At 41.4% G+C, this 24,724-nt stretch overlaps 1 protein-coding gene and 2 long non-coding RNA genes across 8 annotated transcripts in view; 1 reads left to right on the top strand and 2 right to left on the bottom strand.

Moving 5' to 3' along the window:
- The window catches only part of CARMIL1 (capping protein regulator and myosin 1 linker 1), a 302,688-nt gene extending 279,560 nt beyond the window's left edge, over positions 1-23,128 (top strand). Inside the window, exons 32-38 of one of the 3 annotated variants that reach the window (XM_043908357.1) lie at positions 3,443-3,555; positions 8,400-8,835; positions 10,581-10,662; positions 12,320-12,523; positions 13,698-13,838; positions 16,290-16,436; positions 22,108-23,128. In XM_043908357.1, coding sequence (XP_043764292.1) covers positions 3,443-3,555; positions 8,400-8,835; positions 10,581-10,662; positions 12,320-12,523; positions 13,698-13,838; positions 16,290-16,436; positions 22,108-22,244 — 1,260 coding nt within the window. In that variant the 3' untranslated portion in view covers positions 22,245-23,128. Of the gene's footprint in view, positions 1-3,442; positions 3,556-8,399; positions 8,836-10,580; positions 10,663-12,319; positions 12,524-13,697; positions 13,839-16,286; positions 16,437-22,107 lie in introns of all 3 variants that reach the window. The other 2 variants (XM_043908356.1, XM_043908358.1) reach the window with 2 other exon arrangements.
- On the bottom strand, positions 13,535-17,610 carry LOC122697522. 2 transcript variants are annotated; one of them, XR_006342077.1, is made up of 4 exons: positions 17,472-17,610; positions 16,869-16,898; positions 16,078-16,118; positions 13,535-13,772 (listed from the first exon to the last, which is right to left on the bottom strand). It is a non-coding gene; the product is annotated as an uncharacterized LOC122697522 (long non-coding RNA). The 2 variants fall into 2 exon arrangements; XR_006342078.1 differs by lacking the exon at positions 16,078-16,118 and having other exon boundaries at positions 16,844-16,898.
- Positions 17,629-24,272, bottom strand: LOC122697520. Of its 3 annotated transcripts, none has more exons than XR_006342074.1 (6): positions 24,074-24,272; positions 23,283-23,373; positions 22,046-22,206; positions 21,357-21,534; positions 20,133-20,207; positions 17,629-17,758 (listed from the first exon to the last, which is right to left on the bottom strand). It is a non-coding gene; the product is annotated as an uncharacterized LOC122697520 (long non-coding RNA). The 3 variants fall into 3 exon arrangements; XR_006342075.1 differs by having other exon boundaries at positions 23,283-23,495; positions 24,074-24,103; XR_006342076.1 differs by lacking the exon at positions 23,283-23,373.
- Between the last annotated feature and the right edge of the window lie 452 nt (positions 24,273-24,724).

The raw sequence follows: 24,724 nt of genomic DNA, 5'->3' as shown, positions 1-24,724 counted from the left end.
TTTTTAATTATATTTATTTTACTTCCTTTTGGATTCCCCTTTTCCTGGCTTGATTGCTTGGCTCTCTTAATGTTTCTTACTGTCTAATACATGTGTATCAGATTTCATGATTATTCAACTCACTAATTAGCACTCTTTGGGTTTTTTGTTCAGAGTCACTAATGTACCTAATTGTTCTTGCTTCCTGCCCATCTCTCTCCATCCGGCCTGTGGAGACATTAGGAGAGATCTGACAGCTGCCTTGTCAAAATCCAGGTGCATCTCCTCCGGTGTTGCCCTGGTGCATTCATCTTAATAATCCAGGCAGAGGGAGAACAGAGGGTGGTCTGAATTGTCTTTAGTCTTCATAAACACCGGCTTATCTTCTAAGCATTCACAAATTATCCTTTTAGCATTTACTTATATATACACAGGCGATGAGAAATCTGCCCTCTTTCTTTCTCAGACACCGACAGCAACCATTTCTGATTTTATTTGCAAAATCCTTCCTCTGAGCACAGATGCAGTGGGTTCCAACCAGCACAGGGATAAGGTTTTCTGTACTCCCTTCCCACCAGCTCTGCTTCCCTTTTTAGTCTGAAATTTATAATCCTTGACAGAAAAGACCAAAGTCAAATGGAATTTTGAGAACTTCTGATGTCTGTATGTCCTTTCTTTTCATTCCCCTGGAAATCGAGCTAAAACAGCATGTGTGTTTGGCCTTGAACTCCTCTGACGAGCCACCTGTCATTTCAGTGTCCAGTTTTTCTGCTGCCCTTCTTACAGGTTGCTGACATCTCTTACTTTTAACAGGTGCATTTTCAGCTGCATCTTGCTCAAGGTCTCCCAGTGATATTGGACTTCTCAATCTTTCTACTCCTAGTCTCTTTATTTCTAAAGTGATGGAGTTGGACCCGGGGGTCTCTAAGGTTCTGTGAAAACTGGCTGGCCCTGCAAGATGGAAAAGCAGACTGCTTGTTGAGCTCACCCTGCCTTCATCTCTGAAACCTGAAGATTGTTCATGTCCCCAGAGACCTTCTGTGCTAGCTGTGAATTGTTTCAAAGCAGGAAAAAAGAAAAGGGCTGAAAGGAGAAATTACACTCGTAAAAAAACTTTTTTTACCCCCTCAAAATTGGAAGAGGAATTTGAGAGGCAGCCTCTGAGGGGAAGTGAGGGTGCCATGGAAGGATGTCCCAGGTTACGAGCATGCATTCTGGGGTTGCACACTTGTCATCCATCAGTCGGGTGACCTAAGCAGGAGCCCCTCACACTCTGAGCCATGGTTTGATCTGGGACTAACCACAACCCAGGATAAGACTATCTTTCCTTTCCAGTTCAAAGGGTAGGTATAAAGATAACAGTAAACGATCAAGCACTGTACAAACTTAGGGAGCGATTATTACTGTAGAAATTCCAGTCTTCTTTTACAAAAGGAAAAATGACATCCAAGCTGGTTCTGTGCTACTTTGTCTTTTGTAATCAAAACAGAAATTATTCAATGAGCTGCTTTCCCTCCATAACTGAATTATTGAACTTGGCTGTTTCTCTGCTCTCCTGCAATGCACAGGAAAGCCTGGCTCCACTAAAAAGCACCATTCAGACGAGAGGTATAATTGTTTTCACATTTCACAGGGTTCTTGGTCTGTTACCTGTTATCTGCTCACTTTTCAGCATTTCACAATCGTGAACTCAAACACACAGCTCATTTCCATAATGGATGTTGCCAGTGAACGGAGCGGATGGTTGTTTAAAGCTAATCATGGGTCTTTTTTTTAAAATAATGCCTGTGCAGACAAGAGCCAGCTTCCCCTAGAGGCAGCTTGAGACTTGCAAATCAAGATCACAGAAAGGAGTTTCCCCACCGCTCTAGGGCGAGATATCCAGACCAGATATCACAACCACATGGCAATCTGTCCCGTGCCCAAGAGAATGGGCAAGATACATGCTCTTTCTCAACAGCCCACAAACTATCGGTGTGAAATATGAATACACTTTCACAGACACAAAACCAAGCATGTTGTTGAACTCACTGTGAATTGTCCATTCAAAAACAAAGGCTAGAGTGCTAAGTGACTTCTTTATAGCTCCTCATAGCTTCTGTCCTGAGACCTAAGCTTTAGGCCCCTACCCCTGGATTTCCACCGCACCTCAAACAACACTGTCTGACGTTACATGCAGCATCTTCTTCTCAAAGCAGATCTTTGAACTATGTTCCCTAGAATCACGCTGTCATCTACCCAGGCTGGAAACCTCAGCCTCATCTTAGGCAATGTCTTTTTCTTTCTTTCTCATTTCCCTACTACTCAGTCCCACACCTTCCTCCAGATTAGACTAAACAATCACAGAAGTCTTTCACTGTGTTCTTGAATAGAATTTATTCTATTCTCCAATATATCCTTCATGTTGCCCCAGAATTATCTGACCAAAACAGGTTGGGTCATGACACTTCTTCAGGGCTCCCTCTCACCTGCAAAATAAATTCTACACTCTTTAGCATAAGATTCAAGGCTGTTCACTGTCAGACCTTGTATTATTAGTTGGAAAGTATTCATTTATGAATGAGAGATATGAGAGATGCTGAACTGGAAATGACTTAAGCCATGAGAAATACTTATTTTCTCACTTAACAAGAAATCTAAAGTCTCGGGGTCCAGGACGGGTTTATTCAGCACAGCATAAGCACCTAGGTAGCTTCCACTGTTCTGCTCTGTCATCCTCAGCATGGTGGCTTTTATCCTCAGGCTCAAATCCTCTTCAACTCCAGGTGATTGCTGTGGCTCAGACATCACACCCTCTCTCTCATAACCATGCAAAAAAATACATCCCTTCTTCTGTAGGAAAACCTGCCCATGAGCCCCCTTATATCTCACTGGCCAGAACTGTATCATATCAGTCACAGGCAAGGAGATAGAAGTACTGTTTAAGTATTCATGTTTTGAAATCAGAGTTCTTTCAGCAAGAAAGAAAGGAAGCAAGTGTGGGGGAGGGGCGGGCGGGAGGGTGTGTTTGAAGTGGCCACTTTTAGTATCTGCTAGGGTTTACACTCTGTCATAAGCAGTTAACTCTGTCCATAAGCCTCAGGCCCCTGATCACTGGAATTATTACTTTTCTCAAAATTGTGTCATTTTTTTTTCACGCATTCTCCTGCCTTACCAATATGCCCGCAATGCCTTCCTGTGCTTCAAGAACACATGACTCTTCACAGCCTGTTAGGTTCCAAGCTGCTTCCAAGACAGCACTCACTCAGCCTCAGTCCTTCAGCAGGTTTTGGGTTTATAGGGCATTTCTCACTTTGGTTTCTTTCTACCCTTGTTTCTACATTTGACTTCTGTTCTGGTAGAATATAGGGCTCTGTTTCCATCAGTCTTGTCCTTGCCATGGCCTTTATCACAGTGTCTTCAATCTAGTGATACATGTTGAATGTAAATTAATAAATTAATATCACACCTGTTTGGTTTGCAGGGCTGTGCTACCAGCATAGTCTCCCAAGATGGTGAGCAGAACGGTCTTATGGGGAGAGTGGATGAAGGTGTAGATGAATTTTTCACCAAGAAGGTGACCAAAATGGATTCCAAGTGAGTTCAGAGTCATTTCACTAATCACACCATGTAATTCACACTTAAATTACTAACAGTTATAATTTTAAACTTAGTGTGTACTAAGGCTCTTATTTCATAAGTGTATAAAATAGACACATTTGACAGAGGATTTACTTTCCTGGTGGTTTGTAGGACCACCATCAATTGGGAACTTGTTAGAAATGTGAATTCTCAAGCTTGTACCCCAGACCTACTGAATCAGAAACTGGAGGTGGGGGGCTGACAACCTGTGTTTTAATAAGCCCTCCAGGGTATACTGAGGCACACTCAAGTTGAAGAATCACTGTAATATCTAAATCAGACCACAAAATGTATCTCCCCAAGGTTTTTTTTTTCTTTTAGGGCTTTATTACACTCATCTGGATGTATCTCAGACAATGAGATACATTTGGCAGGCTGAAATTACTAACAGTGGACCCTTGAACGATGCAGGTTTGAATGACTTGGGTCCACTTATTTGTGGATTTTTTTCAATAGTAGATACTTTGGTACTACACAGGCCCTGGCTGGTTGCATCTGTGGATGTGGACAAACTCAGATACTAAGGACTGACTCTGTGAATTAATTCCCTCATTACTCAGAGGTCAACTGTATTTTTAAATTCCCCATGTTTATAATTTGATATGTCTGGGAGCACACATCATTCATTGCTAAGTAGCACCGCTTTACCAGAGTCAGAACGACAACAGAATTAGTAAAGAGGCTTCAGATTTAGCCTCTGAAAAGTTCTGTCTGAGTTTTCTTATTACCAAGATGGAGTTTCCTTAGAAGTCAACTCAGTGGTACTTTTATTAACAGCTTAACTTGAAACACTCCAGCCTGTAAGCATGACTTGTACCAAGTTGTTTAATCTCCAACTAAACGCAGATCCATTCCCCAGTACACTCTGAATAAGGATTTGTGTCGGTGAAGTGTTCTTCACCTGAGATATCAAATCCAGGAACTAATTTAAACCATCCTGATAAATGGAGGGTGGGCAGGCTGGGCAGAGGGAAGGAAAACTGGTCCATTCTATAGATTGATGTGCCTTATCTTGCCTTTGCAGGATGGTGAGGTGGGAGGAAGTTAAATTTTTATATCCATAACAGTATAACTTACTGAATGTTATAAGCTTTAGGACCCAATTATTTATCTCCTTTGACACTGGCCTTGAAGCTTGACATACTGGGGAAAATTCTATTCTCTCCTTCAAGATCCAATGTAAATATCATTTATTCTTTGAAGCTTTTCTCTGCCTCATCTCCTCCCCAATTAACAGCCCTTTGTCTATTGCTGACTTGACGCTTTTTTTCTTTTCGTCTCCTGTATACATCTGTTAGAGCAACATAATCCCTTAAGGTTTTTTTTGGTTTTGTTTTTTCTTTTTTACATTGTGGGGAATGGATGAACAAAGTCTCAATGCAAAAGATTCAGGAAGTACCAACATAAACTGAGCCAAATGGGGAAATCCCTCTTAATGATTTGTTTTCAAGTCTTTTCTTCCTATAGAATACTGTCCTTCACAAACAAATGCCTGGGTCTGATTTTTCATTATAACTTCCGTGTCTCACACAGCCCGTAATGTATAATCTGCCCTCAGACACTCTTGGTTGAATGAATCAAGACAATCTTGGCCTGTGTCTGTATAAACAGATAATACTGTAGGCTCTCCTCGTCCCCAACTTTTGATGTTGAATTAGTGGAGCGGTCTGTGCATATTCAATCCGGATCATATGTGTCGTCATTGCCGGGGGACCTCCTCTGCCCTTAAAGTCACCTCCTCCTCTAATAAGCCCAGTGAAAGCTGGGCAAACTTTATAAGGTGTAAAACCCACTTTCTACAAATATACTGCTTTAGGAGGATTCTCTTTGTGTTCCGGTACACAAATAGAACTAGGTGCATCAATTTTCATCAAGTAATGGTGGAATCTACTAGAAGCTGTGATTTGTTTCATTTCTTTTTGTTTCTAAAAACAGATCGTTGTCAGTTTGCTATGTAGAGGTCCAGGCATAGGTCAAACCATCAAGTAGTATGAAGGAAGTTTGAAAATCAAAGTTCCACATGCTCCTCATAGTTTAAAATGTCAGAGGTGTTTTAAAGTGTTTAAGAAAAAAGAAAGAAAAAAAAGACCTTGTTTCTTTCCCTATTCCCCAGAGGCAATTAATTTCTATTCCTTTAGCTATTTTTTAATTTTGTTTCCATAGTTCATAATAACTTTTTTGTTGTTGCTATTTCTTTATTTTTCAGTTTTAAATAGTGACCATAACTAGTGGCTTCTTACTATAGAGGATGATAATGTAGCTCCTACATAGTCTGACCCTACTGCCCCCCAAATGCATGAAGGCAAACACACACACACTTTTCTATTTTTTCATCTTTTTCTTATCCCTCCCTGCCTCAACTCTGAGATTTTCTCAGTCTTACCTTCCAATCTTGAGTTTTCCATTTCCACTATCACATTTTTCATCTTAGCTATGTCATAATTGTTGGTTACATCAGTATGTAATGTTTACTTCATTATAAGCATGTAAATGTTCATAGCTGGGTTATATAATATGCAGTGATTATATTTCCTTTCCTTTACAACTTTGTATTTTCCCTGGAGTTAATAATTGTCCCCTTTTGCATTTGCTTAGTTTTCTGTATCCCTGTCACTGACATACCTTCTAAATCTCTGTAAAGGTATGAATGTTCTCTCAATTTCCTCCCATCTTCTCAGTTTCATCTTCCTGGGCACGTACTTCACTACTGTCTGACCACCCCAGCCTGGGCTTTAGGTCTGGTCCCTGTTGTCCTCCTTGGATCCCCACTTCACCATCTGCTGGGGGTCTCTCCTCACTCATTCCTGTGTCTTTCCTGTTTCCTTTGGCCGGATTATCCTCTTCCTTACTTCACTCTTGTTTTGGGGCAGCACCTCCTCTGGTTACTTGCTGAAGAAGGAAGCACAGGAGGTGAGTTTCTGAAACTCATATGTCTTGCATTTTGGTTAATACTGTGACAGCTACAGAACTTTAGATTGGAATCCATCTTTCTTTAGAATTTTGAAAACCTGGTCCCCTTATCCTCTTACTTCTAATGTTGCTCTAAGAATCCAATGTCATCTTGAGTCCTCATCCTTTGTGGCTTGCTTTTCTGCTTCTCAGAAAGCATTTGGGATCTTCTCTCTGTTCTTAGTATATTGACATCTTATGATGATGTCATAAGATCATGTGGGTTTTTTTAATCTTGTTTTGTTAAAACCCATTTGTAAGGCACTCATGAGCTATTGCAATCTGGAAATTTGGGTCCTTTGGTTCTGGAATTTTTCTTGAATTATTTTTCCTAATTGCTTTGCTTCCTTTTTCTCTGTATTCTTTTACTTAAACTTCTATTATTCAAACTGTATTTCTTTTTTTTTTAACTGTTTCTCTTCTGTTTTTTCATCTTTTTCTTACCCCTCCCTGCCTCAGCTTTCTGGGAGATTTTCTCAGTCCTATCTTCCAACCTTGAGTTTTCCATTTCTGCTAGCAGATTTTTCTATTATTCTTGTTTCATGGAGTTTATTAACACATATACCTCCTGTGTACATGGGAGATACCCAGAGACACTGAGTAACTCCTTGAAATGGCCCACAGCACCACATTAAATACCAACTTCAGCTAAAGACGGAAGAAAGAGTTTGGAGAGGTTATCGTAAACCAGGAAAATAAGGGGTAAGGTTGTTATTGCAGGTTTAGGTCCCGGCCCTTCTCTGTGGATAAATTTCTAGGGATCCTAGTCATCCTGCTTCTCCTGGTTTGGAGAGGTACACACCCTTACACATGGTGATTTTCTGTATAAATGTGTATTTCTCTTACAGAAGAGAAATTTCCCCTGTGTCTGCTGTTTCTTAAAAATAACCAGCCTAAAATGATCCTATGCCACAGGCATATTATGGGATGGCATATTCTGTTTCCCTTCACCTGAAATCCATTTGCTTCTGGGCCTTCCCAACTAATACTTCAGGGGTCAGCTTTCCCAGATTTATGAAGTCAGTTTCCACTCCTAACTTTTGGCTTCCAAACTATTGTTTTTGCTTTTTCTCCTCTCTGGGGCTTAGGCCTTTTTCCTTTTTTAAAAAAATTCTCCTGCTGGGATTTTCCTGGGGACTCAGAGGAGCTACATGGGTACCTTCCAGTTCTAAGTGAAAGGTTCTCATGATACTTTGCATTCAGCCCAAATCATTTACTTCCCCCCCATCCATTTCCCAAGTTTCTGAATGTCCAGAATATTCTGAAAAACCTCTCCCAAAGCTCATTGGCTGCTTTTTCATGTCATTGCCTCTTTTCGTGGTATTACATTTCTTTTGGTTTTGAATAGTGCTTTTTATTTTTATAATTTATTTTTACATTTAAGCAAGGATCTGGATCTTGGTTTGAGTTGAGCACTTAGGGCAGGATTTCAGATGTCATCTAATGATTGTGGAGGGATTACAGGCACTTAAGGGGAAATCTGGGCCTTTCCAGCGCCCTCCAAATTAAATGAGGCAGTCAGCCATCTATGCCGTGAGTGGAGCTACCTCTTCTAAAAGTTCTTATGAGTGGAGAGGCACTTGACTAGAGCATTTAAACAGAAAAACTCACCTCTGCTCTCAGTCCTCCCAATAATACCTTCAGATTCTCATTCTTAATTTTTATGTGCGTCAGTTTCCTCGCCCGTGGATATGATGATGATATTCAACCTTCCTATTTCCAAGTCAAGTTTTTAAAATGTTTCAGTAATTGTTGCTATATAAGCAGCCATCTCCCTATTTCTATTTTGAGTGACTCTTGCTGAAGCTTTAATTACAGTAAACCCAACAGGATTTTCTTTTGAATCACAGGCGATGGTCTGCGAGGGGCTCAGAGTCCCACGAGCTTAGTGAAGGAGGAGATGAGAAGAAAAAACGCGACTTTCGGAAAACTGGCTTTCTCAATTTAATCAAACCCCGGACCAAACCTGAGCGGTCCTCCACACTCTTGACAGCAGAAGAACTCTCCTCCCCCAAGGCAGGAGTCAGAAGTCCAGGTGTGGATGCCCCCAGGAAGGACACGAAGCCAGCCGAGCACAACGGCAGTGCTGATCGGACGGAGGAGATCAAAACCCCCGACTCCCTGGAAGAAAGTCAAGGGGAAGACGTGGGGAAGGTGGACCGGAGTGACAGCAAGGGCAGCCCCCAGGGCGGGCGAAGGTACGGGGTCCAGATGATGGGCAGCGGGCTGCTGGCGGAGATGAAAGCCAAGCAGGAGATGAAAGCCAAGGCCGCTTGCTCGCTGAAGGTAAGGGAGGGGGTCTCTTCTGACTTGCTTGCCTTTGTCATTTTTATCTCCACACAGTTTTTATGAGCAAGACAGGTACAGGAAAACAGCCTATGAGTTTAATAAAAATCCCCAAACAAATGGCTCTTTCCTAAAGGACGCAGAGCACAGATAGGACCTGGCCATGTTTTTCCACCAGCACTAGGGTCATGCGCCCCTGAAGAGCCTCAGGCTTGGAAGGTCAGGCGGCAGCTGAAGGTCCACGTCTCACCTGCCCAGGTGCTCCTGTGCCTGTCACAAACACGTGACAGGTGTGCCAAGGACGTGCTCCACTCTGGGGAAAGTGTAGAATCCAAACAGAGACCCAAGGGCCACTGGAGATAGCAGAACTGACAGGCAAATAAAATGATTGAAACCAGATTCTAGTTCTATCCAGGGAGATGGTTTCCAGTTATTTCCAGAGTTCATGTTCTTTTCCAAACCTGAAAGTTCTTTGCTAAATTCAAGGTTTAAAAAGGCAAAGTATTCTGTTAGAATTAATCGAATACTTGACCATGGAGATGTGTTGCTATGAAGACACATTTTATCATTTAAAAACTGCTGAGTACCCCCAATGCGATGGACGTGAGTTTGAGTAGGCTCCGGGAGTTGGTGATGGACAGGGAAGCCTGGCATGCTGCAGTCCATGAGGTCGCAAAGAGTCGGACGTGACTAAGCGGCTGAACTGAACTAAGTACCCCCAAATCTGACTTCATGCATTACTTAATTTCTGAACCTCTATTAATATAAAGTGTAAGTTGTGTATTTTTCTTCCCTTTTTTACCTCTATATTTTTCCTGTCCTCAGCTACTTGAGGGTTAGGCCCTTATCATGATTAACAATTAATTAAGATGAATATATTCATTTAACTCAGGTTTTGGTGTCTGTGCACTATTTTGAGCTCTTTTATGTTTATAAAACTGGGTTCTCCAACTTTATTTGAAGTATCAGAATAAAACAGTTCATCTTAATGAATTCTTGATTTTTCAGAAAGTAAGTGGTTATACCAGGACACAGAGGGCTTGTTTTATATTACTTCTAAAGATATTATTGTTTCATTAAATCCTGCATTCCACATGATTTTACAGCTGTTCACCGTAGTTCTTCCACCAGCACCACCACCGTTCTCTAGCAATTTTCTACTTACAGATCCCTCCTAACTCACTCATTAGCTCTCAGCAGAGAGTTGAGATAAAACTATATTCTGTTAACTCAACAAGGGAGGCATGATGTGGCCTTCACTAGCCAGAATTCTGAGTAAATACTGTGACCACATCTTTGGTGAGTCAGATCCCCTAGGAAATGTTTACATTTTAGTCTGTTTTATAGACTTTCTTTACAACAAGAAATGTGCTGTTTTGACTAATGAGCTGTTTATCACTGTTTCCATCGATGAATATAGCTGTCTTTTGGTAGAAAAATGAGAAGTGCTGGAGGGTTTTTCTTCCTTGTGCGTTGGATTTGATAAATAGATGGGCTCCAAGTGACAAAATTCTTATGGTTTAAGTTGCTCAAGACATACACCAATGATCTTAGAGCGCCATCTAGTGTTTCCTGTAGTGTTGTCTCAGCAGCAGAGCCTCAGGGAGACAAAGTCAGGCACAGTCAATGTCATGGCAGGAGAGTTAAGGAGCCATTATTTGTTGGCATTTATGATCTGCTTTGTTCTTTCTCTTGACACTTTAAATAACTATGCACTTTTGTGGTGGCGTGCTTGAATTTTTTAGAAACTTGGGAACGATGCTGTCTCCCCGGATTCTTCCAGCCTGGCCTTGAGCAGCACAGAACGGTCGGATGGAAGTGGGGCTGGTGAGTCAGGCCACTGCCATCACCCCCTTAGGACAAACTATTACCTTCTGGTCCCAGGAGTCACATGTGATTGACAGAAGGAAAATAAAGATGAAGAGCAAGAATGGACCTTGACTTGCCAGAGAAGACCACAGCCCTTCACCTGCCCCAGCTCCACTTAGGGGTGCATTCCCACCACAATAACCTAGCACCTAGATAAGGCACCTTTCCTGATTCCACAAAGGGGAGAGATTTCACTGAGAAGAACTCCTAAACTGGGGGCATTTGGGGAGGGGAAAAAGAGAGGCGGCATGGCTGATGAAATTTATTATTATTGTTGTGGAATTGACTTAGACCACTGAGTTAGTTCCAGGTGCACACCATGGTGATTTGATATTTCTATTACAAAGTGATGATCATCACAGCAAGTCTAGTTACCATTTGTCACCATATGAAGTTATTACAATGTTAGTGACTGTATTCCTTCCCCAGGCTGTACATTTCATCCCTGTCTCTGGAAGTTTATGTCTCTTAATCTCCCTCACCCCTCTACCCCTCAGGTAACCACCTGCTTGTTTCCTGTATCCATGAGTCTGTTTTGCTGATGTTTTTTTAAAAAAGCCATATATAGTATGTAGCATGGAACCCCTTTAATTGACATGAGGGAATGCTCTTTTCTCTTAGCTTGAACATCCAGGAATATTCAACATCCTTTGTCCCTTTGACTTTTTAGGTGTATTAAGAGAAGAAGAGACTTTAGATGGAAACTGGAGAGTAACTTGTTAATTGTGCAGAAATCACCTCATTTTGCTGTTTGACGTTCTTGTGTTGAACTTTAGCATTTTCATAAGGAAAGAGTTAGACTATAACTCACGTTCAGCCGGTTTATATTTCCCTGTTATCTGGATAAATTAAGGCAGCAGAAGGGATGGAGGCAGGGCAGGAGATGATGCTCCTGGAGTAGTTCTCACGAAACCTGAGGTTTGGGGCACAGTCCTCCTCCCCCAGAGCCTGCATCCTGACTCCAGAGTGTCGTCCAGAACAGAGGTGCCTATAGTTGGTTATACTGAACCTTGTGCCAGATCTAAGGAAGATCTGAGTGCTTCAAATGCGTTGAGACCTGCTCTTGCCCCTGTATGCCCCTATGGGCATGTACCCTATTAAACATGAGGCTTGTCATCCATGGAATAGTCAGAGGTGATCAGAAGAGCGCCATCGAGTTCACTGTTTTTCTACCAAGAATCTTAGTTACCACCAGCATGTTTTGATTCTAAAAATGTGCTAGAATAGCGTGTTTCTGTTCTAAAATATCTTTGGTGACAGATACAGAAAACAAACCAACTGTTACCAGTGGGGAAGGGCTGGGAGTAAGGGGCAAGACTGGGGAAGGGGATGAAGAGATACAGCCTGCCAGGTACAAAATAAGATAGAGGCTATAATGTACAGCATAGGGAATATAGCCAGTATTTTATAACTACATTATATGGAATATAGTCTATAAAAATATTGAATCACTATGTTGTACACATGAAACAAATATTGTAAGTCAACTATACTTCTATGAAATTAAAACAGCTGAGAAATTATATAAACAACTATAGGCGTCTCTAAAGGATTTGTTTCTTTCATCTTTGAGTTTTACAGTAAAGTGTGTTTTTTGTGCCCGTTTTCATTTTAGTGCCTAAAGCACATCCAGAGAACCGCTTCGGTTTGGGAACCCCAGAAAAGAATGCCAAAGCTGAGCTCAAGGCGGAGGCGGGCTCGAGGCCCCGGAACTTTTCCAACAGGCCCACCAGCCCGAAGCCCCTCCTGCAGGCCCCCAAACCCAACCTGGCGGCGCGACCCACCATTCCGCAGAAACCAAGAACTGCCTCGCGGCCTGGTAAGGACTGGTTTTTGCTGGTCGGGAATTAACCCTGTGACCAGGTGGCTTCCCAAGCTGGAGGGCCCGGGCCTCCACACGTGGTTTCCAGGGCGTCTGGTGAACATGACTAGGGGGTCTGTCTGCAGGAGAGGGCGGGGAGAAACCTGCTAAAGTGACCGAGGCTGAAGGGTTCCTTCATTCAGCACCCAGCACACCCACTCAGAGACCGTCCTTGCACTCAGGGCTGTGGGTGGAAGGCAGGATGGGGGAAGCACCCCTGTGTGCCGCTCGCCCCCTGGCGGTGCTCGGCGTAGCTTTCTGCAGGCGGAGTCCAGGTGCTCGGACCCTTCAGAAAGCCACAGTTTAAGGATGAGAGCCACAATTAGGGAAAGCATAAGTTGCTCTGTTTTTATCTGATATCCTGTGAAATATTTAGGGTTTAGAACAGGGCTGGGCAAACTATGGGCCTGATGTTGTAAATAACATGTCAGAGGCACACAGCCCCCACTGTCCGTGTGTACACACACGCACACACGGAGAATTACCTTGCTGGTGATAGAGAAGAGAAAGGGAGTGCGATTCAGTTTTTCCTTTCAATTAGACTGAAACAGGACCGCCTTCAGAAATAAGAGACGAGCTTTTTTGCCATCTTTTTATCTTAGCAGGTCATTTATTTTCTCCAGTTGTACAGTGTTCATTCACCACAGGCCTTTCTGGTCCTCAAAGTCCATGATTTTAAGTTATTCTAACTGATCTCAGTATGTATATGTAGGTACATGCATCCCCACTCCTGAAAGTACAAATCCATGTTATATACATATGGTGACCACTGTACTGGATTGGAGAGCAGGTAAAGTCAGTGGGTTATAACCATCACTTATTTTAAGAAAATCAAATGGCCTTTGTGTTTGAGGCAGGAGTATTTAGTTCACCTACAGTCTAATTTTCAAGTATCAGCTCATTGAAATTCTGAAACTGAAATTCTGTCCGCAAGGTATATTCATATCTGTAGGCTTTTAACTCTTTGTAAGTTTTTTCTTTCTATTGTTTGTTACTTCACTGGGCTATGAAACTAATTTTTGGCCAGAAAAACTGTGATGCTTTTTAACAGATTATTAGTCATTTGTATTTAAAGACTGACCCAGCTTATGCTTTAGGAATCCAGTTTGATGGGTGTCTTTTGTCTCCACAGAGGATGTCCCAGACTCTCCATCCAGTCCGGGTTCTCCTAAAGTCGCTCTTCTTCCGCCCGTCTTGAAAAAAGTTCCTGCAGACAAAGAGAGAGATGGCCAGGGCAGCCCACAGCCCAGTCCCAGGACCTTTTCCCGGGAAGGTAAGATATTTTTTCTCTGCATTAGCTCTCCCGCAAGGAGAGTCATTTCTAGAGAAAGGAATTCATCTTGGTTAGAGTTTGTCAGTTTCTTGGATTACATTTGGATTACATTTTGGAACCAGAGCAGACTCGATTCAACATTGTTGGTGACATTGGGTCTTAAAGACAGTTACACTTTTACTCCTTGTATAGAGTCACTCAGCCCAAAGGTCTTTGTAATAGTAATCTCTAGCTGCTCCTGAACTGACCCCTCGTGTATTAGGAATGCCAACAACATTGTTCTCTGACTGTTTGGGGCTTCCTATGGGTTTCTAGGGTCCACTGTTTCTCAGAAGAGCTCCCCCTGGTGGTCAGTTTCTGTCACTATGGTTCAGGAGTGGCTCATACAGGCCTGGGAGACCCGGTAGATGGTTAGCTTGCCTGGTCGGGAAGTCAGGTGGTCCTCATTCTCAGATGTGTCACTTGCATGGATGTTCTCATAGCATTGTCATACCAGTATGTTTCTTTTACTTTGCTGGGGTGGGAGCAGAGCAAGATAATCCCAGGGCTTGAATGCTGTCTCCCAGAATCAGATCAAATATTGTCGTCTGTGGAGGCGAGGTGTGTTTGGGCTGACTTTTGCACCCCACCTTGTCTCGCCCCACTTCTCCCATTCTGTTCAATGTGCAGTTACGTCTGTCTATCATCAAGTGTAATTGCCAACTCTAAGCCCCACCTAGTAAGAAATTATCTGGAGCCATCGTCGCCCATGTCCAGATAGCTCTCAGCGTGGTTTGGGGTTGCTTGGTTTTATTTTAGATTGATGCTTTAGAATTCTTTAATTGCTCTGATTGTGACATCTTCCTACCATGGCTCATTTTCTTTTGGGTTGAAATTAATGGGAAATGTTTCTGAGTACTGTCTGTTGATTGAGAGTCTCATAAAAAATAGCACAGCCTGCTTTCTTATCTCCATTCTGCAGATTTATTTGATGTGAACAAACTTCACTCCCCTACTGGCTGTAAATTAAAGAAGGTCGGGGGTGGGGTTTGACCAAAGCTGATAAACTAGTCTGTCAAACAGAGACACTAAAGTCATTGAATGATGGCTGCCACTTAGTCATTTCACACTGGGTGATCAATAAATACAGGACTCAGTATTATAGCCACAGCCTTTGAAAGCCTTAGTCTAGAAAGAGGAATTAGTTGTGGTGTCAGGTCAGAGTGACTGCCTGCTCAAACCACACAGTCCCTTCCCCATCCTACCCTCATCTTTCCCTTTCTGCAACTGCTATCTTTGTGTATTTACTTACAAGGAAGCTTTGAAAAATGTCTGAAAGAATTTTGTTGGTGAGAAATGGGAAGGCATGGAGGAGTAGTGAGGGTAAGTAGGAACGTTCATCTTGTCAAAAGCAATTGGAAATATGGACAGATTGAAAAGAAAAGGGCTGAGGGCTGAACAAGAAATAATTGCTTAACATTTTTGAAAAATGACGTTTTCTAAGATGCCTAAGACGAGGCCCAGAGTAACCCACCAGCCTCCTGAGTAAAAGAGTGTGTACCATGACGCCTCTAGCATTAACCAAGAGGGTGAAATACTGGATGCTACAGGCAGGTCCTTGGCTGCTTTGAGAAAGTTAGGTGTTCTTTCCCTAGGAACTTAGGAATGAATGTGTTGCTTCTCAAACATATCAGGGCTTCACAGGTAGATGCTTGATTCCCTTCCCCACGCTCCCAATAGCAAATACTATGGATGGTTCACACCCCCCCATCTTTCCAGCTGAAGACTGGAGAGCTACAGAAATCACTGCTTTCCTATCTGGGATCCAGGATAATCTCTGAGATCATTCTGATGGTGTTGCCTGAAACTGAAATTGGACTCGAAAATATACATGAGGTCTCAGAACAGTTGGTAAATGTCGGAGGTGGTAATGTTTTGACTTCAGTTTATTTTTCAGCTTGTCCACTAAGCTGGCCCAGGAATGAGAGCCACTTGCAAGCCCTCTTTTCCTTTAGAAAACTGTTCCTGTTGTCCCCATTCCTACTTTCTTGTACATTATTCATGCTGGTTACTTCATTTCCTTGTTCTGTGCCTCCCTCTGGACTAGCGTGCCCAACTCATTTCTGAATCAGGTAAACGGCTGTGCTTCTTCCAGATTATTCCATAGTGAATGTGAATTTTGTTAATCCATCTTGGAATTGAAACAGTAACGCGGGGGCCTTTCTGTTAGTTATATTTTGGGGGCAGACTCGGAGCTCACCTCATTTTGCACGACATTTCCATAATGTTGGCTGTTGAATTCTGTAGATAATGGTGTGTCTGTTCAGGACCAACACTGGAGGTACCTTGAATCTTAAGCGGGGTGGGTAAGCTGATATTTAAGTTTTAATATTAATATTTTTTAATACTAATGTCAACACGTTGATGTATTTGCTACTATAAAGGGTAAAATGGATCCCTTTTCCTCAGTAGTGCAAAGAGGAGATTATTACAAAAGGCATTCAGATCATGACAGTGGCAAGCCTTCCGGTAGAGGGAAAAGACCTTCAAAACTGTACTCCACCATTGCAGAAGAGGAAGTGAATGCAATTGGGCACAGGAAGTCACAGCCAACAAATGGTTAGAGTCTTCACTTATCATCCCTCACTGTCCCAAAGCTTCTGAACTGGCACTAACAAAAACAAACTTGGAGTAACTTCTATCCTGGGACTGGGTCAGGGATTGATCATACAATTGATTTTTTTTTTTCTAAATGGCAGCAGGATGGTCCTTCTATTGGGGGGCAAAAAGTAATGCCTTAAAAAACTAAAATCAGAAATTCTTACGAGGAGGACCAAGTTACTTGGGATTATGGTGACTTGTCCTTTCAAATTTTTGTGATCATGGAGGTTGATTTTTATATTTGGGGTCATGTCTCCTATTCTCTTCCTTTCTCTCTTTACTCTTCTCTTAGATTTAAACTGGGATGGGGTCAGAAATTAAGAGCAACACGGTTACCTTTAGAGAATGTTAGCCAAACACCTTACCTTACACTCTGCTAGCAAAGGATACAGGTAATCTTTCAGTGGACACTTTGTAACCCTGTAGGAAGAAAGGAAAAGTACCAATTTACTTTTGAACCTCTTATATTATTTTACAACAGTTACCCAATAAGTATCTTCCAATTTTGACACTGTATACATCCTATAAAGTTCTGTTCAGGTCCCAGGCAACGGATTTTAAATCAGCTTTTATCTCCAGTGGGAAATTTTAGAATAAGTACTGCTGACTCAGAGAAGAAATGGCTTTTCTATGACTAAGTATTCATCATCTCCCTGGTTAATAGCTTTTTATAAATATGACTTAAAGTCTTTTAAAGAAAGTTTTAGTATCATAAAAGAAATATTAAATATTTTGATATCTGAAGCTTGTTTAAGGGATTTCTTCCCTTGGAATAGGCTTTTTCCGCCCCACCCTGTTATACCATCTGATAAAGTAACACATGAGGGTAGATGGCTCCAGGGATAAAGTGTCCACAGTCTAGCCATAATCCCACACCCCCTTACCGCCTCTTCAGAAAGCATCACAGAAGGCAGGTCAGTGGAAGTGAACTTAAAATAGGGATAATTTCCATTTATTGAAAAAGGCTAAACCATTCTCAAACCTTTGACCTACCTTATAGCTTAGTAGTCCAGTGAGTTATGACTTCTCAGTAGGAACTGTTGTCTTTGAGGACTTTCCCTGACACAGTTAAAAACAAGAACGACGGAGCAAGCATCTACCAGTCTCCCACCAGCAACAGCATTGGAGTCAGCCTTCTTGACCAGATACTGTGAGATAAGCCATGGTCTCTGACTTGCCTGGTGGCCCAGCACACACGAGCCAGGTGACAGGGTGGCGGTAAGGATGTGGCCCACTGCATAAAGAAAGCCACCTTCTGTTTGGGCCGGGCAGCACCTGCCCTAGAGGAAAACAACTGACTTGTTTCTTCATTTTTAAATATTTTCAAGAAAATCTGTTATCTTCAAGTCATATAAATTACAGTAAGACATTTTATGAAAAAAAGAATTTATATTAAATCAGAAGCTCTATATTGCCTCTTTTGATAAGGACACCCAAGGTTACCCAGATGTTGCTAGATTTTGGAAATTTTCATTTGAACTGTTGCATCAGTTGACTTATAATCATTTGTTGTTAACAAAGAACCCTTCATGCAATGTAATGTTCATTTTTCAAGAGACCACCAACAGCTCTTTATACAACATGTGGATGAAGAGCCCACTTGCCATACCACACGGATCATCCAGTGAGGTTCTGAGTTAGAGTAAAAATAAGATGAAGCCAGAGAAAAGCCAGATCCTAGAAAGGCAAGAAATTCTCTCTGATTTCTTTTCTTTTTTTTTTTTTGATGACCTCTTTGGTTTAAAACTCTCATTGTGATGGGCTACGTCAAATTTTGATGGAATTCAATAGGACCATCTTGATTTGCTTTCCTGCCTAGATTTCTTGAGATATGAACAGGAACCAAAAGCATAATTTTTGGAGGAGCTTCAGTTAAAATAATCTGATGTACAATATTTTAATCTTGTTTTGTTAGTGCCGATTCCCAGCACTTGTCTTCACCCCTGAGAATTGCATAGCAGTCTGCTTTCTGAATAGTTTGTTAACAGATGCATTTAGCAGAGCAATTCTATTAAACCACAGTGTGTAGTTTTCTTTAAGTATTTTAAGAGCAGCTTTGTTTATGCTAAAACAGCTTTCTTACCTTCCTAAATCATGTCTCTGTGAAACAAACAGAAGCTATTGTTCTCAAAGCATGCTGCCTATTTTTATCATGGTTATTATGTTTTAATTATGTGGCTATTTTAATATTGACTTGACAGGTAAAATGCTTAGTTTCTTTTCCTGGAAGTATTTGTAATTACATCTTTCGAATTTCAGATCATTTCCTCTCTACGTTTAATATAAGCTGTGATGTCTTCATTAGAGTATGTCCTATTTTCTTGAAGAGTTGGTTTGACTTTGTATGCACTGTAATGTATCCTATTTGGACAGGCCATCCTATTCTGAGATCCCTATAGTGTATCACTTGCTTCTTCCATAATTCAGCCTATAGCCAACAAATATTTGGTTGTGGCTAATAATCTGTAACCCGGTGCTATGTTCCCCATTTTTCGCCAGATCTGGGTTCTACTCCCGTATATGAATTCTTCAAAAGGAATTTAACAGTTCATTGACACTCAGTGCTTGTCAGAAAATATTTCAAAAAGGTCACCATGTTTTTCTCCTGGGAAATATGAATGTCAGTGGAGCTTAAAATAGAGAAAAGCTCAAATTTTTGTATCAATCTCTAATTCTGAATTTATATGCACATTTCAGATGCTCTAAAATTAGCATATATATATGTATTTGCATATATATATGCAAACTCAGATCATCTTCAAGAATGACCGATTTCACATTTGAGCCTCTCTATCAGTTATCAACACTGAAGACAGGATATGAATATACATGGAATGTTTCTGTTGAATAAATTGCCTGTTTACTTACTCAGGTATCTTTTATAATTTTAACAGTACCTGGAATGGTAATAAATGTGTATAGACACATAGAGAAGCTCTTGAACTTTAATGTATGAATTATTGCATTAAAGTAGTAAAACAGTCTTTAAAACACTGTTATCAATTCAAGCATTAAATCAGGCTGCCTAAGAGAAAGTTTCTCTGAGTTAATAAGAAGTCTGAATTCAGAAATACTGAACCTACTTAAATATAATTGTAATTTTGTAATTACTGTCCTAATTACATGCAATCAAATAATGCTGCCTAAAGGCTGGAAAACAAATGACAAAGAACACACCTCCTACTAAGGTCGTTTGCACTAGCAATCTGGACTAATACCAAGTGCTTTGGCTTTCAAACTCAAACAAGTGAGTTGTGCACACAGGTCCTTGATCTCACCATGCCTCAGTTTTCCTGTCCAAGGATGGTGCCTTACCTATGATACAAAGAAAATGTCAGCCTGGTACTATATACCCATTATCACATTCACAACTGGTAGAGTTAAATCAGTGAAAGTGAATATTTTTAGAATGAATTTTTAAATAATGTTACCACCATAGTGAATTGCATTGACAGTCCTCCAGAAACAGCATATCATTATTCTTCTCAGTGACTATGCCAGACAAATTAGAAGTTTTGCTCTCATGACTGGTACCAGGTCAGCTCTATGTCACCAACTCAGCCTGTTAACTTGCGTACACCCCCGCCCCTTCCCGCTGGCCTGGAGGACTCAGAAGCTAGTGTCACTTGGATGGAGACTGAAGGACAGTCTTACTTTTTGCAGGAAGATTCCTGTGTTGGATTGGTACTCAATTTCGGTTAGTCCTGGTCCAGGGTTCTTGGTTTTTATCTGTGACAGAAACACATTTGATTATAGGAATTTCTCCATTTTTAGAGGGTATTCTTGATGTCATATTCATATCATATGATGTCAATGAGACCTGGGATTCTGAGGATGTTATAACTATTGGGAAGAATGAAAGGTTTTTTAATCTAAGAACACAAGCTAATAGATAAACAAGCAATATATCAGCATACTTCTTCCTTTGGATTTGTAGTGTTGGAAATTTGAGTAATACTTATTTTAGTTTTAAAATGAATAAGATTTTCTAGCTGATTTCACTAGTAATGATCTGTTTTGAGGTTAGATTATTGCAAAGTATTTCAAGATCAAAATACAATAAATTTTCTCTGCTAACCCCTGCTCATAGTAAACACACACAAGTTCAGAACTTAAATATTATTAGTATCAAATTAGTTTGTGAGAAAGGGAAAATTATTTATAGAAAATTACTTACCTTTTTTCCCCAAGTCAAGCTAAAAAAAATAAACTAATCAATATAATATTTATTCTTTGCTTTTCCCCTCCATCTGAGAATTTGCTCAAAACAGTTGGGTAAAAAGTCAAAACTTTTTTAAAAATTACTTTTTTATCATGAAATTTTATCCTTCTATAAGAATTTTGAGTAAATTCAATATAATTAAAATTTAAATTTTTATTGTCTAGAGATCAGAATCTGGCCCTGACAGCAGGATTGGCAAGAGAAGTACTTTATTATGTTTGCGTTTTGCCTATTAGGTTTCATGAGTTTTCACTTCCTAAAACAACATTCTTTAGCAGATGAAACATTTAAAAAGCCAGTTGCTGGCAAGATGAGTTTTTTTTAACATAATGCTAACATCAAAATGATTCGAAGCATCAAATGAATCCTCTTGCTTTTCCAGGACTGTGTTCCTGGTTGGATATTTAAACTTCTGAGTAGTGAGGTAGCTGCACTCTTTCAAGCTACACAAAGTGCCTGGGCTTGGTATTTTTAGCTTTTAAGTGATGTCTCTACAATAGACTTGGTGAGTAATATTTAATAACTCTTAACAGCCACGCTGCATCTGGACCTTTCCCAAAGTATAGTAGCAGAGAAGCTATGACTTAGTTGAAAAGAACATGGGTTTTGGAGAAAGATTTAATTTAAACCCCGATTCCAAGTTTTACAGAACCTACCCAGTAGTTGTGGAGAGTAACAGTGATAACACAGTGCCTGGCAGGACGCATCACAAAGGCTCAGTCCGGCACTGTTCTCTCCTCACTGCTTTGTAGATCCCCCATCTTCCCATGTGGTCAGAACTGGCAACAAACATGGCAGATTTGTTTTGTTTTTTTTTTAACCTGGAAGCTGTTCCTAAAGGATTGAATAGAGGCAGCATTAATTCATTTCCACAAGACTTTATTCCATTTCCTAGAGAGTGAAACTGAGGTTTTCTGAGACACAGAAGGGCCTGACAGCGATCACTGGGGGGCCTCCTCATATCCTGTCCTTGAAGCAGGATGGCCAACCCCAAATGGTGTGCAGAAGGCAGCGGATGGAATACCTGTCCCGCAGTGCCACCTCCGGGCTCTGTGCCGCATGAACGGGCAGCTGTGACCGAGGAGGTCCCCCGGGACAGAGTGGCTTCCGCGTGCTCCCACCCCCACCCTCCCCTCCTGGGGTCCTCACCCTCAGATGGTCAACCGCATCTATGAGAGGCTCACCCTCTCATAGACTGGGGTTTTTATGTTTTCTGTGTTGTTTTGTTGGTTTGTTTTTAATTTCTGTTTAGAGTCTTGAAATGTACTTGGAAAATTGTTTCTGAGAAAGTTCATCTCAAACCCTCCCACACTCTTCAGGGCCCCTGCCTATCTCAGCCCCTTACTGCTCAGGCCACCAGCATCTCCTTGTTCATCAACCGTAATGACTTTCTTCCCTTCCTTTCAGTGTCCAGGAGGAGCTGGAGCCAGCAGGCCCAGGAGTGTCAAGAACAAAAGCAGTGGGCCTCCAGTAAAGATGGCCAGCCAGGCAGCAAGTCCAGCGACTCTGGGGAGGAAGCAGAGAGAGAGTATATTTTTGTGTAATGGTCACCCACGCAGAAGTCTTACCATGAGGGGTGCTTTTGTTAGCCATCAGAGAGGAACCAAGGGCAACATCTCTTTCTTCTTCTAAGCATTTGTCTCTTGGTGCTTTTTTCTTTCTCCTTTTTTCCTTGAGAACCAAAACAGATCCATTTCTCGGGAATCAAAGCACAGGTTTGATCTTTCCCAACCCTTGGCATTTGATTTCTATGCACTCCTTCATCTGCCTTCAACGAATGCCAGCATTATCCCATGGGCCCTACTTGAATTTCTCTGAGGCAGCTAAAGGTTGCCCCGTCAGGTGAGTTTGGGAAGGTAAACGAGGTCACTGGACACATACTCCTGAGTGACTCCATCCAGCTGACCGTGGGGTACTGCTGCATGTAGCTGTGTCAAACCTGCACTTGACTTGATAGAGCGGTTTATTCTTGATGTATGCAATTGCACTGTAATTAACAGAGCACACTAATAGTTTGTATAAATTATATATATCAGATCTTGGGGATGGTTTTACATTCTCCCATGGGGAACTTCTTCCTTCCCGATGTGGAATTGTACATTTACATTTGGTACGGTGACCTTTGTGATACCAACAAGCTAGTTAAGAACCGAGTTTGAAAGGCCCATGGCGGATTCTACCATGCACCCAGATTAATGTATATAGTTGATTGGAATGAGGTTTTTATGAATATTCATGTTTTTTGAAGGCCTTTAATTTCTGTTCTGCATATTAGCTTTTAATGTGTGATTAAGAGAGATACTTTGACACCTGTAAAAAATCAAACTACTACTTTTTAAGACATTTCACAAATATTCACTTACATTACAGGCTGAGGTATTTTATTCATATGTATATTTATACCAATAAAATGATTTTACAAGTGGAATTTTGACTTTCTCCAGTGATTTTTTTAGTGAGGATTGGCTTGTGTTGATGAGCTTTGTTTTCTAAAAATCCAGAATAATCACAGTTCCCAGATTATCAAAAACCTATTACATCCTAAATAAATGCAACTTGCTGATTTCATGGCCTGCTCTTACCTTTGGGGAAAACATGAAATTCATCAAAAGGTTATGAGAGTCCACAAGAGCCCACTCATCAGGCCAGATAATGGAGTCGGGGCTGGAGTCTCTGAAAAATCCCAAGACGCTGTGAGATGAGCAGGACGACTGCTGGGAGAGGTCTGGGAATCTTCACCAAATGAGAAGTTGCAGATCATGGTTTTCCTACTGGTGCCATGTGCAGGCCCTTAACTAAGAATGAGGCTATTGGTAATTCACACCCCATCTCAGGTATACCAAACGGGGGCTCAAAACCCAGGAATCACTTTGTTTTGAGGATGCATTCTTTGTATAGTTAGACTGGGCAGGCTGACCTTTCATTTTCCCTTAGTTCAGCATTGGATGGTCTGGGTCCCCTTAGCACCTGCTGTTTGGCTGACTATTGGTGAGGCATGTGTCGGGTGTTGGAAAGAAGTCAGTGCAATTATAAAATGGCCACTGAAAATTCAGGAAGAGGGAAGCAGACAGCTGGTTAATCAGGTGGGGAGATCCGCCCTGGGGCGGGAAAGATGTCACACGTTGACCCCGCCCCGCGCTGGCCCATTTCCCAGGTGCTCCAGGTGCTTCTGTTCACTATCCACCTTCTCTCACACTGTTTACAGAACACTGTTCCCAGAGAAAATTTTGCAAGCTTGAAGGGAAAATGATGATTCATTTTATCTTTGCAAAAGAAAATGTACAGAAAAATTACAACAGAAAATCGCAGTAGGCAGGACAGCCCTGATTTTTCAGTGTTACACCCATCCTTGATCCCAAATGTGTGGACTTACCTGGTGGTCCAGTGGTTGAGACTCCATGCTCCCAATGCAGAGGGCCTGGTTCAATCTCTGGTCAAGGAACTAGATCCCACAAGCTGCAAGTAAGATCTCATACTCTGCAACTAAGACTCAGCACAGCCCAATTAAAAAAAAAAAAATCCTGAGTGGATAAATCCTAAATTGAGATGGCCATGAAAAGATTTAGACTTTTTTGCTCTGGATTAAAAGCACTGCCCACGTGTGACCCAGCAGTAGAAACCACATGGTATTCATTTTCATCCCGTCCCTCTTTTTTTCTTCAGAGCAAGAATGTTAACCAATGCCTTCTCTAGCTTGTTGAAGGAACCCAGTGGGAGGTCTTGGTGGAAGATTGTAGATTGAGTCTGACCCTCATTTCCACTGTATAAGGTGCTAAGAAAATGGAGGTTTCAGACCTTCAAGGTTGTTACTACAAAGTTTGGGGCTCCTAAGGTATACAATCCACTGGAAACCTGTATTCCCAACACCCACGTCTTTAGCCCAGAACCCAACCTCTTGGCCAAACTGCTGAAGACCAGAGTAGGAGTCAAAGGAGGGAAGACAAAACAGAAGGATGAAGAGTGTGGTTTTTTTCCTCTCTTAGATTTTGATTTTTTTCCTCTCCTGAGTTTTGACTGGACAAAA

This window comes from Cervus elaphus, chromosome 7 (assembly GCF_910594005.1).
Source record: "Cervus elaphus chromosome 7, mCerEla1.1, whole genome shotgun sequence".
Lineage (NCBI taxonomy): Eukaryota > Metazoa > Chordata > Mammalia > Artiodactyla > Cervidae > Cervus > Cervus elaphus.
This window is presented reverse-complemented; position numbering and strand designations above follow the sequence as displayed.